Source organism: Myiozetetes cayanensis, unplaced genomic scaffold, assembly GCF_022539395.1.
Source record: "Myiozetetes cayanensis isolate MyiCay16 unplaced genomic scaffold, myiCay2020 scf7, whole genome shotgun sequence".
Lineage (NCBI taxonomy): Eukaryota > Metazoa > Chordata > Aves > Passeriformes > Tyrannidae > Myiozetetes > Myiozetetes cayanensis.
The window spans coordinates 44,603,062-44,620,591 of record NW_026087964.1 but is presented as its reverse complement, the minus strand read 5'-3'; the positions used below and the strand labels follow the sequence as shown (position 1 = coordinate 44,620,591).

Genomic DNA, 17,530 nt, shown 5'->3' with positions numbered 1-17,530 from the left:
TGGTGTGCAGTCAAGGGCTGCTGTTATTGAGTATTACACATGATCTCTAGTGGAGAAAGACACCTGTTCATTTGCCATAAAAAGGACCTCCATGAACCTCTCCTCTCACAGATCACTATAGATTCCTTGCAGACTTTAAACTGATGGCTATCTGGCACCAAAAATCATGCTTGAGCCACTTTACTCAGCAGCTTCATAGGGTTTAGACTGAGGTGATGAATTGCAGACTAACAAAAAGATGTGTGTCTGAACACAATTCGATACAGAGCTGTGAGTACCCCTCTCTGTCAACTTTCTCTCAAATGCCCAAACATTCTCTCTCTTTGATTGCCTTCAGTGTTCTTTAACCAGTGTTGCTGAAGATGGCAATTTGAGGGGATATCTGTCTTCATCTGAAAGATAATGTTCTTTAGAACTTGCATGAATTTTCAGAATTTTCAAAATTGTCAGAAAAATTTTGGCTGCATTAGTCCCTATCCAAGTGCTATTACTAGTAACTAAGTTAAACAATTCCAATTCATCTCAAAGTACGATTGATAACAATATAATATTATTGTCTCCACCACTTTTTTTCTGTCTAGTCCCATACTTTAGAAGACAAACACATGTTATGGCAATATGTGATCACTAGGTTACTAAGCCAAACATATAAACTACATTTCTGGGGAAAAAAAATCTGGGATTATAATTAAAGTTTGCTTCTAGCACAATGTCAATCTATAAGAGGGATCAGAGTTAAGGCCCTAGTTGTTGTCCTTCCTACTCTACACAAGCAGGAAATGAAAGAGAGAGAAAGCACTCACAGCAACATGATCAAGCAAGGAGGGATAATAACAGCTTTTGAAATCGTTCACGTCCACCCATACACCTTTAGGACCCCAACATCAACTTCCACACAGACCATCAGTCTTGACAATTTAACACGTTTCAATAAATAACACCCGGAGTGCGATAGTTCCTCTCGGTTTCAAGGAACACTGCTTTCAACACAGAGGAAGCCAGCACATGAATTATTTTCATGCTTCTGTGTAGGAGAATTAGAGACCTTTTGGGTTAAGGCAGGAGTAAACCAGCTGATGGGAATCTGAGGAGTCTTAAGGACTAAGTGTTTTGAGAACATGACAAAGACCGGACATCTGCAGGGATGAGAAAAACAGCACCTGCAGAAGGGAGTTTAAGCTGAACCTGCCAGGAGGCATGTGAATAGAAGTGTTGTGGTTATATTTAGAAGGAGAAGAATTTAGAAAATAAGGTATGTTAGCTAGCCAATAACAACCGTGTGAACAGTGTATGTTTTGTGTGTGTGACCAATAATAGGTTAAGTAGTCAAATATGTGGTAGTTATTGAATTGTATAAAAGTAAGTGTAATTTCCAATAAAGATGAAGCTTCCAAAACATCATATTGGTGTGTGTGAAGTTTCCACTGGGTCTCGCACACGGTTACACTTCTGCTTGTGTAGTCTTACAGTCAGACCAGAAGGGAGTAATGTAGAATTGGAAGAGTTACAGTAAGTGCCTTGCTTAGAGAGTAACTTACTGCTAGTTCCCACTTCATCTTCCTATAAATCCCTTGTCAGCACCACATAGCATGGTAACACCCTCTGTCAAAAGGACAACATTCAGGCTGTGCATTCTCCCTGCTCACCATTTTTCAGAAGTGAGGATGTGCAATGACTACTTGCCTACATGCATCATCTAGGAGACACCCCAAAAAAAAGGGACACTCACCCCACCTTGTGTCACTGCTCAAGTCCCCAGCTAATCTGTCCCTTAAACCACTAAATCTGGACATCTTAGATGAGTACACATCTTAGATGTGCTTCAGACATGACACCCCACAGATGTGTTACTCTTTATTCCTTCTTGACATGACTGAATTTGCTAAGCTTTGAAGAGCCCTTTCATCAGTTCACACTTCGACATATCCTGCTGTCATCCGCTGCTCAGATTGAGTGAGCAATAAGCACTGAGATAACCTCTAGAATACCAAAATCCATCCTAAGCTAATCTTTCCCAGATGCTGCAGAAAAAAGCTCAATGGAAAAGCGTTAGAAGATTCTTTGGCTATTCTTCCTCTTAGGACTGTGTCACTTCTTAATTCTTCTTCATTAACTCCATGAACAAACCAGGTGCCTCTCTACTATGGTGTATTCCTCCTTACTTATTTCAGTCTTTGACAACTGGATTTTCTTCTGACTATGGATATCTCTTTAACAACACAGACTGAGGTATTCTGCCCTCTGCTATCACAGTCCTGAAGCACATTGAAGATAACATCAGCAGCTTGGCTCAGCACAGATCTTCTTCTAGAAGGAAGTGTATGGACATCAGAAAAAAGTACAAGCTACACAGGGGGACTACAGAGGTGCTGTACACCAGTGTAGGGAGAAAATTGTTGCAGCCAAAGCTTGATCAGCATTCAGTCTGGCCAGCACTGTGAGGGACAAAAAGGACTTCTTAAAAATATGTTTCTGAAGTACGTTTACAGCAAAATTAGGATCGGAGATAGCATTGGTCCATTACTTGATGAGGTCAGTCACCTCACAAAGAGGGACATAGCCAAAGTGGAGATGTATAATGCTGCCTTCAACACTTATGATGATGGGCTCTGGAGTCCCAGTTTCCAACCAGGAAAATCATAACTGGGGGGTTGATAAACTCCCAGCCAACCCTGAACTTGTTTGACACTTGCTGCTTCAACTGGATGCTTATAAATTTATGATGTCTGATGGAATTCCTCCCAGGATGTTCCAAGAGCTGGCTGATATCATTGTGTAACTTCTCTCTATTATTTTCCAACAGTCTTGGGAGTCTGGAGAGGTCCCAGTTGACTGAAGTTGGCATATATTGTCCCAATATACAAGAGTGATTGTAAGGAAGACCCTGGTGAAAAACAGGCTTGTCACTCTTAGTTCAGTGCCCAATAAAATTAAGGTATTCTGAGAGTTATTGAAAAAACATGTAAGATGCAATGCAGTCACTGGTCACAGCCAGCACAAGCTCATGAGAGAAAGTCCTGATAAACCAACTTAATTTTCTTTTATGACAAGGTCATCCATGTAATTAACCAAGTAAAGCCAGTAGATGTGGCGGTTTGGGATTTTAGCAAAGATTTTGATACTATCTCTCACTTGTCCTTCTGGACAAAATAGCCAGGAGATAGATAGACAAGTCCATAATACATTGTGTGAGCAACTGGTTGATGGGTCAGTGAAGAGTTTTAGTAAATGGGGTCACATCAGTCAATGGTCAGTCACCAGAGAGGTTCCCAAGGGCTTAATTTTAGGGCCAGTGTTCTTGGATGTTTTTACAAATTATCTGTATGTAGGAATCAAATGTACATTAAGTTTGCTGGTGATACTAAACAAGAAGGAGATGTGGACTCCATCAGGGGCACAGAGGCCTTACAGAGAGATCTGGATGGACTAGAGAGCTGAAAATTTAACAAGAGCAAGTGTGAGATTCTCCACCTGGGATGGGGTAATTCTGGTTATACACGCAAACTGGGGCACAAGCAGGCTGGAGAGAAGGCCTGAAGAAAGATCAAAGAGTCTGAGTTGATGGCAATTAGAATAGAAGCCAAAACTGAGTCCTGGTAGCCAAAAGGGCCAACAGTAACCTGGGGTGCACCAAGCACAGCATTGCCAGCCAAATGAGGGAGACAACTGAGGGCTGTGTGCAGTTTGGTGCACTCTAGCAGAAGGACATCAGGACTATTCGAGTGTCCTGAGGAGGCTGACCAGAATAGTGAAAGGTCTCAAGGGAAAGACTTACCAGAAGCTGCTGCTGCCACTTAAATTGTTCAGCTGGATGAAAGAAAGGGAACACTTGGGTTAAGCAAATAGTGACTTTTTAAGCATACCCTCAGCAAAGTGGAGAATGGCAAACCTAGTTAACAGAGTTAAAAGAACAGGCTGACTTGAACAGAGGGATCAACACTTGTCCAAGTATCAAAATCTATTTCAGCAGAAACACACATGCATATGCAGACTTTGGTCATGATGGTAAGAAAATTAAGATGAAGGTCCAGCTGTATATATGGGTCTTTTTTTTTTTCCCTATTCCTCAGAACTGATGTTCTAAATGCTTCTGTAAGATTTTTAGTAGTCTTATCTAACCACTTCTAAACAATCAATAATCCTCAGAAAAATACTCATTGGTCTGCAAACTATGAACTGACATGCAAAAATATGTAACTTCTCCATGAAGATAAATATATTTAATAATTTTTACTGTTCAGATTGTCCCCAAGTGCAGCCAAAACTCTTACAGTATTACAAAACTAGTTCTGTATTCCTAGAAATAGATATAGACATAATGTTCTTGCTCAAAGACTGGAAAGAATAAATAATAAACTGAATGGTAAATGGATAAAAAATAGTGTTTGTATGATGGAAGAGAACTATGTATCAAAGCTAAAGTAGATGGTAATGGCTGCACATATAAACAGGCATGCACAAGGATCCAAAGGGGAAAAAAAAGTAGGAAAAAAACAACACTGAGGTCACACTTAGCTCTCAGATTCCAAAGTAACTAATGATTTCAGTTAAAATACTCAGGGTTATTAATGTGCCTGAAGTAATATACATGCACATATCAGGTCTGATTATTGTTAGTCAGAGTTGCAGTAAAAGTTCCTTTCATATACCTTCATTTAAAAGTAAAATAATGTTTAGGTATCCCAAACCATGGTGGCAGAAGTGGCTACTTCTATCTATAGGTGATTTGAGCTGATACTGCCCACCTGTGCAATTAAGAAGAATCTTCATGGATTGTTTTTAAAACTAAAACATACTTTAAAGAAGTTCCCAAAAGGTTACTGCAAGTAACGTTGTAATTGCAAGTTTACGTTTTTGCAACTACATTCACACGTGATGATTCCAGCTGAATATGTCCTTTAGTAATGATCAAAATGGAGGACAGAGAGCTGATCATCAAAATTAGAAAGGAGAGGCAAGGAATGTTTTGGAGAGAAATATAGTTCTGCTCCTCAAGACAGTAACTTTATTCAAAATTATGAATACTTGGCCTTTTGTAGACTTTGGTTAATGTCCTTACATCCACTCTCTTTTACAGAGGCAAGAACTCAAATATGAAGACATTCTATCCCACCTTTACAGACCTGCAATGGAATACAGTCACAATACGGAACGGTTACTTAGTTGCTCCTGCTGTAATTCATTAAGCACAATATTTCCTCTAAGGTGCATTCCTTTAAACTTACTATGAGAGAGCTTTTTCCAGAATGTTCCCAGAGTGCTCCAGTTGTTATAATACACATTGAAAACAGATTAGTTTCTTCTTATTTTCCTAAAATGGACTGGAATTGTTTGGAATACATTGAAATACCACCTTGTGGCAGCAAATCAATTTTAAGAGATGGAAAAAAAGCAAGGATTTCAGTGTTGCTCTATTTCTCCCTTACAGCTGGTGGTTCAGTTTTCAAGGCTCACACTTCTTTTTAACTGGCCACTCTAACAGCTTGTGTGCAGCCTCTTAATTGAATGTGCTAAAAGGAAGTCCTCCTACCATACATTAGGACATGGCTCAGCCCAGAATTCAAACTAAGGAATTATGAAAAGCTGTCCTAAAGTGAAACCCACAACTGTCAGACTTAAATACTAATCTCACTTTACTAACTCTCCCTACACTAAAGAAATATAGTGCACTTACATGCTTGCTGCACTGGAAAAACACTTCACCTTCACATAGAGAAACTTTTCCAGCCTTCTACAAACATGGTTGTCATCATTACAAAGACAGCAACTCTAAGTAAGTATTGACAATGGCTGTCTAAGCACTGGTTCATTTTAAACTGATGCCATATCACTGCGTCTTTCAGCCTCTCTGGTTCATCAGCATTCTGCATGCCTACTCACAGGAACCACTTGGGCAATGTACTCAAGATGATCCTTACTGAACTGTGACTTCTCCATAAACACACACAGACAGCTACAGCAAACATCACGATCCATTTCTCTGATACCACTGCACTTGTAAGTGCCAACTAAAGCCATTCCCTGAGCCGCATATTATTAGCTGACACAAATAGCTACCAAGCATCCATCAGGACAAACAAAAGCAGAGTTCAAGCTCACGCTGCCATAAGGACCACCTTAACAACGACCCCACTTTGGTCTACACTTGCTTCTGTCTGCACAGAGCACATCCCCGGGTACCAGGACCAAATTAGGAGTTAGAAAGTATTTTTACTGAAGTTTGAGAAGGTTATCCTGTCTGAGAGGTGAAAGGTATGAAATCAATAATACACTAATCACCTCTATGTCAAGCTGAAGTGAAAGTACTCAACATGTGTCTTCCTTCAACTGGCAGTAACCAATAGAATAGGAGTGGTGCTGAAAACATTAAAGGAGCGTTTGATAAAAACCCTCCAGAAGAGTTGACAGTACAGAGTGTCTCCAGCCAACACTGTACAGTATTTGTCATAGCGATGCCACTGGGCATCACATGGATGTAAACTCTGTGACTGCAGAAGAGAATATTATTACACAGGCTATGAAGTTTATCCTTTTAATCCCCTGCAGCCATACCCTTATGCTCAGGTATCAAGACTTCCTCTAAGAAGATCAAGGGAATCGGAACAGCAGCTTACTCAGAGAGTATGGGCACAGGGTGGGGAGGAAGAGAAGTGCCTTCAAGCAGCTGGCTCTCATATTATTAGGAGTTATTAGAGATGCCAGCTAAAGGAAATACCTCCTCAACTTAAGATCTATACACTTTGACTTTGAGCACTGCAGTCCTCTGTGAAGACCCTACTGTCATCCAGCTGAAGCACTGATATAGAAGAAACCTTACATCATTTCCTAGCAACACAACTAGTACTACCAGCAAAAGCAAGGCTTCGGTCCTTAGCCAACTATGCTCTTGCTCCTACAGACTCTACCTTAACCACATAAATATCTTTTCATAGAGTTTATTTAGTGTCCTTCAAGTTACAGGATGCTGTAACTGCTACCTTCAGATATGCATATACAAACCTGTCACTACTGCAACAGCAACCACACCTCTGATAAGTGATTTTTGTCCCCGATTTTCAATATATTTGCCTCATTGCAAAATTTCTCCTGCGTTTCTCAATCACACACGCACAGCCCTCTTCCCCCCACAATTTTAGAAAAGATCTTTTAAATAGCAGTTTTCCAGTATAACCTTAAGCACAGTGTACTGAGAATGAGATTATGTTATCGAAGAAACATAATTCATAAGATAAACCTTTAACATATACTTGTGATATGACTTTTTTCTGTGCTATTATATTCAGAGAAGGAATACTGAAAATACTCAAATGGGAAATAAAATTAGCAGGGAGGGGTGGGGGTCTTAAGATGGCATAAACTGCAAATGGCAGAACAGCAAAGGTCTTAAAACTACTTATTCTCTACAACCTTCCTTACATGATATTTGCAGTTCTTACTCTACAACCCCTTGCTCTCCATACTCCCAGGAAGAATAAAACTATTTAAAAGGGTAGGAAGAGCCCAAGTTCATGAGCTATTTCATTCTGGCTTTTAAAAAAGAAAAAAAACAAAGAGAGAGAGAAAATAAAACACTTCCCTCCCCCAAATCTTTGCTGATCAGAGGAAGTATCCAGGTATCAACAGACTGAAGTAGTAGCTTGCACAAGCCCATTATTTCAGTCAGCGGAAAGCAGTGGATCAGCCACCTGGCTTTATGCAGGTTTTCCTTGCTGCAGTGAGCTATGTGCTATGATATGTCAACATGACTTGGCAAGCAGCCTATTGTGCGTCCCTGATAGGGGAGAGTGTGACAAACTATCAAAACCATCACACCGCTATGTTATACAGTCCAGTGTACTGCATTAAAAAGAGGACGAAGGATCAAAGAGAAAGGTCATTTGATACCCTTCTCCTCAGCAGTTCCTCAGCTGAGCTTGTAGAAGAGTCACGGAAGAGGAGGGGAAGCTACTCAGAGAGACTTATGTCCATCATTGTTCCATGTACAGTCTCCTTTTCAATCTCCCAAAGGACCTGTTAATTTAGGATCCACTCTCCATTGTAAGCCCAAACAAGATATATCAGCAAAGGTAAAAAAATCTATGAAAAAAAAAGTAAGTCCTATTCCTAAAACACCACATTTAAATTCCTAAGCAACCCCAAAAAAACCCCACAAATCATTCAAGAAATCTTCTAATATACTTGCCCAATACAATAACTGCAAGATGATATCCATGTACAACCAAAACTAAGACGATAATTCTAATGCTTAACACAGACTAAACTAAAAGCACTGATTTTAACAGACCTCCATTTATTTCCTCATGAAAAAACCCTACTTTCTTCACATTTGTCAACTTCCTGATCAATTTTTAAGACAGTGTAGGACAAAATATTTTGCTTAAAAGCCTCATTGCATCTGGGTTGAGCCTCTCTAAGCAAGTCTCTGAAATCACTATATTAATTTTCAGAACATTCTAACATAAAAAGTAACATCCTAGTTTTAATCAGGTCTGTTATTACACTTTCTTCACCCTGTTTATTGTTTCTTTGCACTACAAGTGGTTATCACCATATCTTTAATAGAAGATTATTACAAGAATACAAGATTATTACAAGAACGTATATTTCTAACCCAGTAAAAATATTTACACAGGTATACACTAACTTGATATTTCTTCAAAAAGCTCACCAGGCATCATCAGCACCTGTTTCAAAGCTTTTCAAGCACAAGAAAAACCAGTTCTCCACAAACATGCATGCAGTATTTACAGTTACATAAAAACGCCTGCTTCTATGAGCATACATTTGCACATAAAAGTGAGAAACAATTTTAATACAACTCCTACCCTGCAAAAAGAAACAGACAGAAGAGTAGAAGAGCAGATAGGACAAGTTTCATTGTGTGCATCATAGACAAAACTGTCCCCCAACATATTTTAAAACCTGTTTTAAGGAAAGCACAATGATCAGGTTTTCTTCATGAACACAATGATAGGAATTGTGGTTTGCTTCAGAAATAAAGAAATTGTAGCCTGCCTGCTAAAAACTAAGCAACTTATGGAAACATTTCAACAGTACATTATTTTAGCTTAGGTACACCTATGCACTAGCAATTTCTTGCACTATGTGTTTACCTGTTTACATAGAAGAACACTTTTAACTAAGGAGACTTATTTACATGAGGCTGCAGCACTTAATCACAAAATTAAGGTAGATCAAACAACTTGTTGAGCCATGCAGTTGTGAGCCATGTGGAAGGAAATACTTGACAATGATGGCCTAGATACATTTGCTTCAGCATGCGTAAGATGATTTCCTAAAGTATCAACCTGATCATCATTTCTAAGATTGTTCAAGTCTACAGAGGCAAAAAAATAAGCTGTATTTACATAAAAAGTATATACAAATCTTGCACTTTCAAGTCAGGCACTCTGTTCTGAAAATTTGTCCTAACATTTATTTTTATTAATCTCTCACAAACAGCTGCCTCTGCTTAAGCTAATCCCATTAAAAGACCCAAGCAGATGAATTTAAGCAGGCACTGCACTGCTCTACTGTAAGTCTAACCTGTAAAAACAAGACAGTCCACAAGCTTCCAAAAAATGAACCTGCAGCATCGTGTTCACTAGTGTGTATATCAGATATCTAATTGCACCCTGCAGCTTTAATTGTCCTAAGTAAACCATCAGACTTCCTTTTTTGTGGCTGACTTAGGAAATCAACTGAAACAATGCAGGGGAAAGGTGCTCTGTGTAGACTAGCCTTTCTGAAGAGGCTGCAGTTTGCAACATGGTTCAAGCTCTGTGTGCAATAAAGCAAGATGGATGGTTTCACAGGGTTGGTAACTTGAACATATTAATTATATGATTCTATCTGGTAACCTAAAAAAGCCTATAAAAACAGCTTCTGTCAGTCATGCTGTTTTCAAATTTAGCTGATTTTTACTGTGCTAAGTATAGACAAAATAGACAGGTAAGCTGCAGCCAGTAAATTTAGAAAGGAGTGAGAAAGAGGATGAGTGCTGTAATGCAGGTATATCAGTGCTGTTCTTCTGGCAGTACATTCCCAAGAACCCCCTAACCTTTAAGGAAAAGGACAGGGGATAAAGTATTGCTAAACAGAACTCTGTTATATAAGCTTTAAAGACTCTTTAACGAAACATGCATATGTTTCCCAATTGAAGAAAGAAGACAAGAACAAGAAAAAGAACAAAAAAAGGAACAACACACACTAGAAGCATTGTTCCAAAAGTGGGCTTAATGGCCACTTCTCCCACTGCAACACTCACAGTACTTGAACTGCTTTGACACTTCAGCAGTTTGAGATGGACCACTGCCACATACAAGAACATATATAATATTAATCTCACATAATATAAGAACAGTTAATGCAGATAATCAAACCTTCATTTTAATATGCCTTGGATGACAAAAACTGCCCAAGTTAAAATTTATTCAACTCAAGTCTTAGAAAAACCTTTTGTTAATAACACTTTGCAGTCAAATCAACCTTTGCTACACCACCATTACGATCAATAACACTACAAAAGACAGAAATTTGGTGCAGTCCTGCTGTCAATCAGCTCTCTTTTGAGCCCACTTATGTTTCATTCATCATGCTGCACACTCTACCTCCTTACCCCGAGGGAAAGGAATTAAAAGGTCACATCTTAGCCAATAAAATATATTTAGCTATTTTGTGAGGACAAAACAGTATCTTTAATCAGTCATCCAAACAAGCCAACAGACTACCCAGAAGGTTGCATGCTGTTGCACATCAATAAACATCTTGATTTAGGAACTGAAAAATATCAAGCCAGTGAAGGTATGAAAGGGGAACTCGGAGACCTGTCAGAAAAATTACAAAATTAGAGCTGAGCACTGCATTCAGCAAATAGATGATACAGACATGGCAGAAATAAGTAGTGCTGGGAGCTAGGTTCAGATAGCACACTCTGAAATTTTAAGTTACAGGACTAAACCACTTGAGATACTTTCTATATCTATCTGCAATTTCTTTTGGGTCTCACTACTGGTAAACACTTCAGTCAGCTTCTCTTTCCTTTGCCTCCTCAGTCTTTACAGAACTGCTTCACTGTAAGCATAATTAAAAAAATTAAAAAGTAATACCCTGCTGATACCTATTTCAGGATTCTTTTAATCCCCAAAATTGATTTTTCCTCCATTCTTTCAGTCTCACTAATTGAAATGCTCCAGGGAACAGTCCCTATGGAACATGTGGAAATAAGAAAGAGTGCCTAAACTGTACTTCCATTGCATGTCAAAACAAACATTAGATGCTTAAGACAACAAAAACAGTACTGTGATGCTAATACACTGACTTCTTCCCTCCATGCTGCTATCAAAATACCTACAGCAGATTCATCATCTTACTGAAGAACTGTAGCTGCAGAACACAGTTTTCCCATACTAAAACCAGAATAAGGCCAACTGGTATTCTATATTCCTAAACTTCCCCCCGGCTTATGGCATTTTATCTGCTGAATGAACAGGTTCATATGCACACAGCTACGCTGAAACAAGCTTTATAACCTGATGGTAGCAAATTGCGTAGTGAAATAGGAGTTCCTTCAAATGCCAAACCATAAAGCTCTTTAAGACTGGAACAGAGAATCAAGATGACATGATTACAAAAACAGCACAAAATAGCTGGCTAAGAAAGAATGATGACAGTGTCTGTGCCTGGAAAGGGTTTGAAGCCACAGAAGGGGAAAGGGTCTGTGAAGGCACTGAAGTCACAAGAAAAATACACATTTCTTGAAGGGAAAAATACAAGAGAAAGAACAAAGGAAAAAAACATTACCTGTGGCACTAATGAAAAACAAAAGAAAATTTGTGGTCAACCTTGACAGGTACCCAGCACTGAAGTTCAGCTAATGTTCTGGGAAGGAAATAGAAAAAAAACCAAAGCAAACCTCAAAGCCTACAAACCCCATAAATTTACGTTCAAGTTATGGTAAAAATATAAAAATACATACACAGTGTCTCGTATAGTTAAAAGACATCTCTTATGTTAACTTATCCTTTGTTAATGCAGAATTTTAAAAACAAACAAACAAACAAACATTTTTTAAGGAATAAATTAAATATCAAGGTCTTCCTCAAAAGAGGAGAAGAAAATGAAATGTAATTGCTTCCTAAAACTGGCCACTGGCCAAAAGGGACATGCAGAACTGTGCATAATCACCTGACAGCCTTCCTGCTGACCAAGCCTGAACTTCTTGTACTAATAGATTTGACTCCTGCCAACATTATCTGACTCCAGGAGCAGGCTCTGAGGACCACTTACACAATGAGACATCATGGCCCATGACCACAAGTGCCAGAACTTGACCTTTACAATACCTATAAGGAATCAGATCACTAAAACATCCAAGCATATGTTCCTTTCTGTTGAAGTCTACATCCTAGGTATACACGTGAATGATGTTGGGAAGAGGAAAATCTGAAGAAACTACAATCTAAAAAAATTCTTAAAACTCTGTTGAATGGGGAGTATCCCTGTGCTTTCTGCAGGAGTTACTTTTTCCACAACTGTGTAATTCTTGGCACTTGGTAGGAAGTATCCACCATGGTGCTTGACTGTTCCTCATAAGGGCTGATTATGCTCCCACAGCCATTTAAAGGAAGATTTGAAAGTATGAAATAATCACCTACACACCTAGGTTTTCTGTTCCTCTTTTACAGTAGAGAAACATTACTTTACAATGAAGGATACATCTCGCAAAGGAAAATTAACTTATTATGCTTAAAATAATTTTAGCCACTCAATTTGCCCCCTTAGTCCCATGTGCAGAAGGCCAACTACCAGCAGTGACTCCAGCACCAGTTTCAAACATGAGATTTATGCTGGCACTCTTATTAGAGCTGAGGTAATTTAAGAGGAATGTCAGCACAAATTTACTTTTCAAACTTTATTACTCTGCTTTAAGAAGAGAAAGAATGCCTGCTATTGTAATTTTTTAAATATTTACAAAATCTTTGGTATCTGGTTTTAGCCCTGCAGCATTAAAAATCAAAACTCTAACATCACCACACAACATGTTTCCTTTATAAGAAAATAGAAAACAAGAATTAGAAAAGCCCTATTTAGTGAAAATAAAGTTTTTAATGAGAAACTTGATCACTCGTCCCTACAGATAAAATTCCAGGTTACTGTTGAATTAAAAGAAGCTACATGTGGACTGCTCTGCAAGCTACGAGCTTCTGAATTTGGCTCCCAAGGGTATCTGAGCCATTCAAACCCACTTCCCTTTGAATGTGCAGGTTTCTACCACAGAGAGTCATAAGAGGATGAACATCTCAAGCTAATGAGAACTACACCAGTTGCATAACTTTAATCCTTAACCAGAGGCCACATTCTCACCCTCCTCTCTGTAGACTGAATTTCCTTCTCTTCTTTAGGTAAAGAACAATGTAACCTACTTTTAAATAATCTTTATTTTAATTTTAAAAAGCAGGATGATGGAAACTGTCTTGGTGGCCATTTCTCACAGTACTGTGGCGTTTCCAAAAAAAAAAAAAAAAAAAAATCACTTCTCTACCATCAGGGCCTTCCAATTTCATCTCTAACAGACACGTATTACAGAAACCCAGGAAAGAAATGCAGAAGCTGAGCAGAATAAAGCAGCAAAAGGGAACCATGTGGGGAAGTAAAGAGGCAATGTACTCTCTGGCTTTGCAAATAGCAGGCAACAGAAAAACCACCGGGTTTCCATGATACTTTTCTTGTTAATACAAATGCCTTTTGGAACACAGTAGTCCAAATTTGTAACAGCAGCATTAAGGATGAAAACAAAAGCCCATCCTGTGCAGTCAAAAAGGAATTCTAACAGAGTGAACAAAATGCAAAACCAACAATTTATTCAGTCTATCCTCTCCTGCTCTGCAGAATGCCTGCCATTAGGAAGGCACTGTACTCAGGTGGTGGTGCCACTCAGCCCTTGATCTCAGACAAGGCTCCCAAGACGATGCCATTTTGAGGTAGACACCTGTCCACTGGCAACAAGCATGAGAGCATCAACTCATTTTAAGCTGTGCAAAATGAGGCTACCATATGGCAACATCTTTCAGTCACTACAAAACTTGCTTCCAAACTGAAACAGCTACTGAGAGGTGAAAAGCTCCATATCACATTTCTAATCCCTCCTCTCTGCAATTTATTTTTTTTTCATTTTATAATTATTCATACGTTTTCCTGGTCTTACAGAACTTGCTCCCTTGAAAATGTTCCCCAAATCACTTTATTTTGACTTTCATGTAGCAAGGATTTTTACAATGCATGTGAGAAATATTCTGTTGCCCATTATCTACTTGATAAAACACACTTCTTAAGAAAAAAGGTCAGATAAAAATTGGTATAATGTGGAGCTCTAGTGGTAGTGGGGAAGTAAAGCAGCACATAACATCAACAATAAAAGAGTAGATACTGACCTTTAGTAGGAAAACAGTAAGCAAAAACATCATAACAGATGGATTTAAACAAGGAAGAAGGAGAAGGGGAAGAGCTAAGCATTTAATTCAACATTTCTGGCTCACAGAATAGGTCTCTACGAACAACTTGATGAGTAACCCTCATTTTCAGCGCACAGACTTGAATCTTGTAAATTACTGCAGTTAAGCAACAGAAAAAATAAGGTCAACACAGTTTGCTTATGTTAGCCTTAAAGGAAAAAAAAAAATATATATAGTACAGCAGGAAACCAATGTTCCTTACCAAAACTAGCTGGGAGTAGGTAATTCTATGCACTCTTTTAAAACACTCCTAGTCATATATATTGTCCTTTTCATGACAGCCATGGCAACTCCTACAGCAGCCAGTAAATACTCTGCTCTCAGCTGTATCATCAGCAAAATACTGTACCAACCACTGCAAGCAGTTTTAACACTGAGATTCAGTAGTCCTTTCAGACTGATGAGTTTGGCAGGAATTAAATCCTAAACTGAAGGTATATAACTAAACGTTATATACACAGTACTATCTCACATCCTTATGGCAAGCATAATCAGCTTAAGTCCTGTTGACAGTCGATATTCCACCTTTAAAGGAAATGGTTTTTCATACAGAGTGACAGGATATTTAAAGCATACTCTGCATCTAGTGTTCTTCATCACACAGGGAATGCTGGCATTCCTACATCCCTGTGAAACACTGGCATTATTTTCTTAATTTTTAAGCTGCTGGTTGAACTTTGGTATACATTAGAAGAAGTTCAAAAATCTAAAACAACATTGACAGTTATCAGTCTATCAAAAAGGAGCACAAAAAACACAGGAAACATTACAGTGTAAATGTATGAACAGTTGATTCCTGTACTAGGAGGGCCCATTTCCAAAGTCAAGCAACATCTCTGGTTGCATAAACACACACAGTTCTGAACACTCAGTAAGAAACCTGCAATTCCTTCCTAAGGAAACTGCTTTCAACCAAGACTACAGAAAAATGAGACTGGAAAAGCTCTTATATATATTACTGCTACCTTGCAACAGACTCTGTACCTACTTCAATCTATGCTATAAATTGTTCAATATTTTTCCTAGGGACTTTTGTTCTACTTCCCAAGCTGAGTACACAATGCCTTGATTCAGTACTACTCCATTTAAGACAAAATATATTTCAACTTGTTAAAGTAGATCAATAACTTCTTCATAAGTTTTATTGTTTGGCAACAGCCAGACTAACTGGGTTTTTTAACTAGCATCAATTCCAACCCAGTTCCATGGTGCAAACAAGGTATTCTGGGCTTTACACCTTTTCCACCCAAGGAACTACTGTTGATTGAAGAGGCATTCCCTGGATCTGACTTATGTGTATTTGAAAAACCTGGGACACGAAATACCCCAGAGTTACAAGCCTGAGAGAGGAGATTTCCAAGCTGTGCCTGTTACCTGGTGGGCAGTTGCACTCTGGAGCCGCTTCTCTAGCTACTCGTATTTTTGCCAAGTGCTCGTAGGATTTCTGTGGGCGAGAGAAGCAACATGAGGGCACTGGGAGAGCAAGCTCCGCCACAGCCAGCGCTCCCGACCGCGGACGCAAACCGGGATGTACCGCTATTCCATGGGCTATGCAGCCAGCGATGGCTTCTCCGCTTGGACTCGGCCTAAGGTGTCTCAATGACTTCACCACCCCCACAACAACAAAACCAAGCCCGACACCTCCGACTCTCTCCCACCGCCGCCGCAAGTGGACCCCCGCCTTTTTCCCTTCTCGACACGCGCGGTCCAGAATCGCGGGGACGGCGGCAAGTTACAGATGAGCCAAGCGCCGGTGTCGTACGCAGGGGTCCCCCGCGATCCCCCATCCTGCCCGCTCCAGCAGCCCGGAGCGCCCCCCCGGCCCCGCCGCCCCCAGGGGATGCGGGCTCACTTTCGCCGCTTCCCCCCCGCCACCTCCCGCACGGGCATCTCGCCCCGGCCTCCCGCCGCCCAGCACGCAGCATCCCCCATCCCCGGCACACGCACACCGCCCGAGAGCGGCCACCCCTCGTCCCGCACACCTGGGCGAGAAGTCGCTCCACTTTCTCCTGCATCATCGCGTTCAGCTGCTCCAGGGAAAAGCCGGGCAGCGGCGGGAGCGGGGCGGCGGCAGAGAAGCTCCCTCGGGCGCCTTCGATGGCCGCGACCCTGGCCTGGAGGTCGCTGGTCCGCACCCCCAGGTAGACGCAGGAGGCCGCGGCCAGCGCCGAGAGCAGCGCGGCCAGCGCCGAGCCGAGGGGCCCGGCCCGCCGCGGGCAGCGCTCCCCGCCGCAGCCGGGCGTCCCCAGGCCGGGCTTCCCGCTGCCGCCGGGCTTCCCGCTGCCATCCCGTCCTGCGGCTCCTCGGCTCTTCCCCAGCGTGCTCGCACACCCTTCAGCTGCGGCGGCTTTGATTTCCTTCCCTCCGCCCCCCATAGAGGCAATTAGTTTACAAACAGCGGCAACAAAAACAAGGGGGAGAAAAAAAAGTACGAGAAAATAAATAATCAAAAAAAAAAATCAACCAAAAAAAAATGCGGTAAGTAGAAGAAGAGCCCGCGAGGGGCTCACACACTTTACAGACGGAGCGGCAGCGCGCACCGCAGCTCGCACCGCACCCCGCCCGGCAGCGGGTCGCGACTCACCCCCGCAGCGGGGGCGGCGGCGAAAGGGGGGGGGCTGTGGCGACGAGCCAAAAGCCGGCGGCAGGGCTGGGTGCGGGGTTGAGCCCCCGCGGCTTCCACCCGCCCTCCAGAGGAGCAGCGTGCTCTGCTAGCGGTTTGCCACTTGTCAGAGAGGTTTTCAGGCGCGGGGCGGGAAGCGCACCCCCACCACCACCCCTTCCCCGCCGCCTCCCGCCCTCCTCCCCGCCGCCGGCGGACTTGTTGCTGCCCCTCCACCTGCCTGCCGGCGCCCAGCAGCCGCGCCGCGCCAGGCGGGGAAGCCCGCAGGCGGCCCGCGCTGCCCCGCTGTCAGCCGCGGAGCCGCCCCCGCCCGCCGGCCCACCTCCCGCCCTCATCCGCATAATTTATTCACCTTAGGCACAGGGATGGCCTGGGAAGCGCGGGGGGCTCGCTC

The 17,530-nt window shown here is 41.5% G+C and overlaps 1 protein-coding gene across 1 annotated transcript in view; it reads right to left on the bottom strand.

Moving 5' to 3' along the window:
- The window catches only part of COL25A1 (collagen type XXV alpha 1 chain), a 306,336-nt gene extending 289,413 nt beyond the window's left edge, over positions 1–16,923 (bottom strand). Inside the window, exons 1-2 of the mRNA XM_050338528.1 lie at positions 16,496–16,923; positions 15,888–15,957 (exon numbers count right to left, since the gene is read on the bottom strand). Of these exons, the coding sequence (XP_050194485.1) occupies positions 15,888–15,957; positions 16,496–16,888 (463 nt within the window). The 5' untranslated portion in view covers positions 16,889–16,923. The remainder of the gene's footprint in view (positions 1–15,887; positions 15,958–16,495) is intronic.
- Between the last annotated feature and the right edge of the window lie 607 nt (positions 16,924–17,530).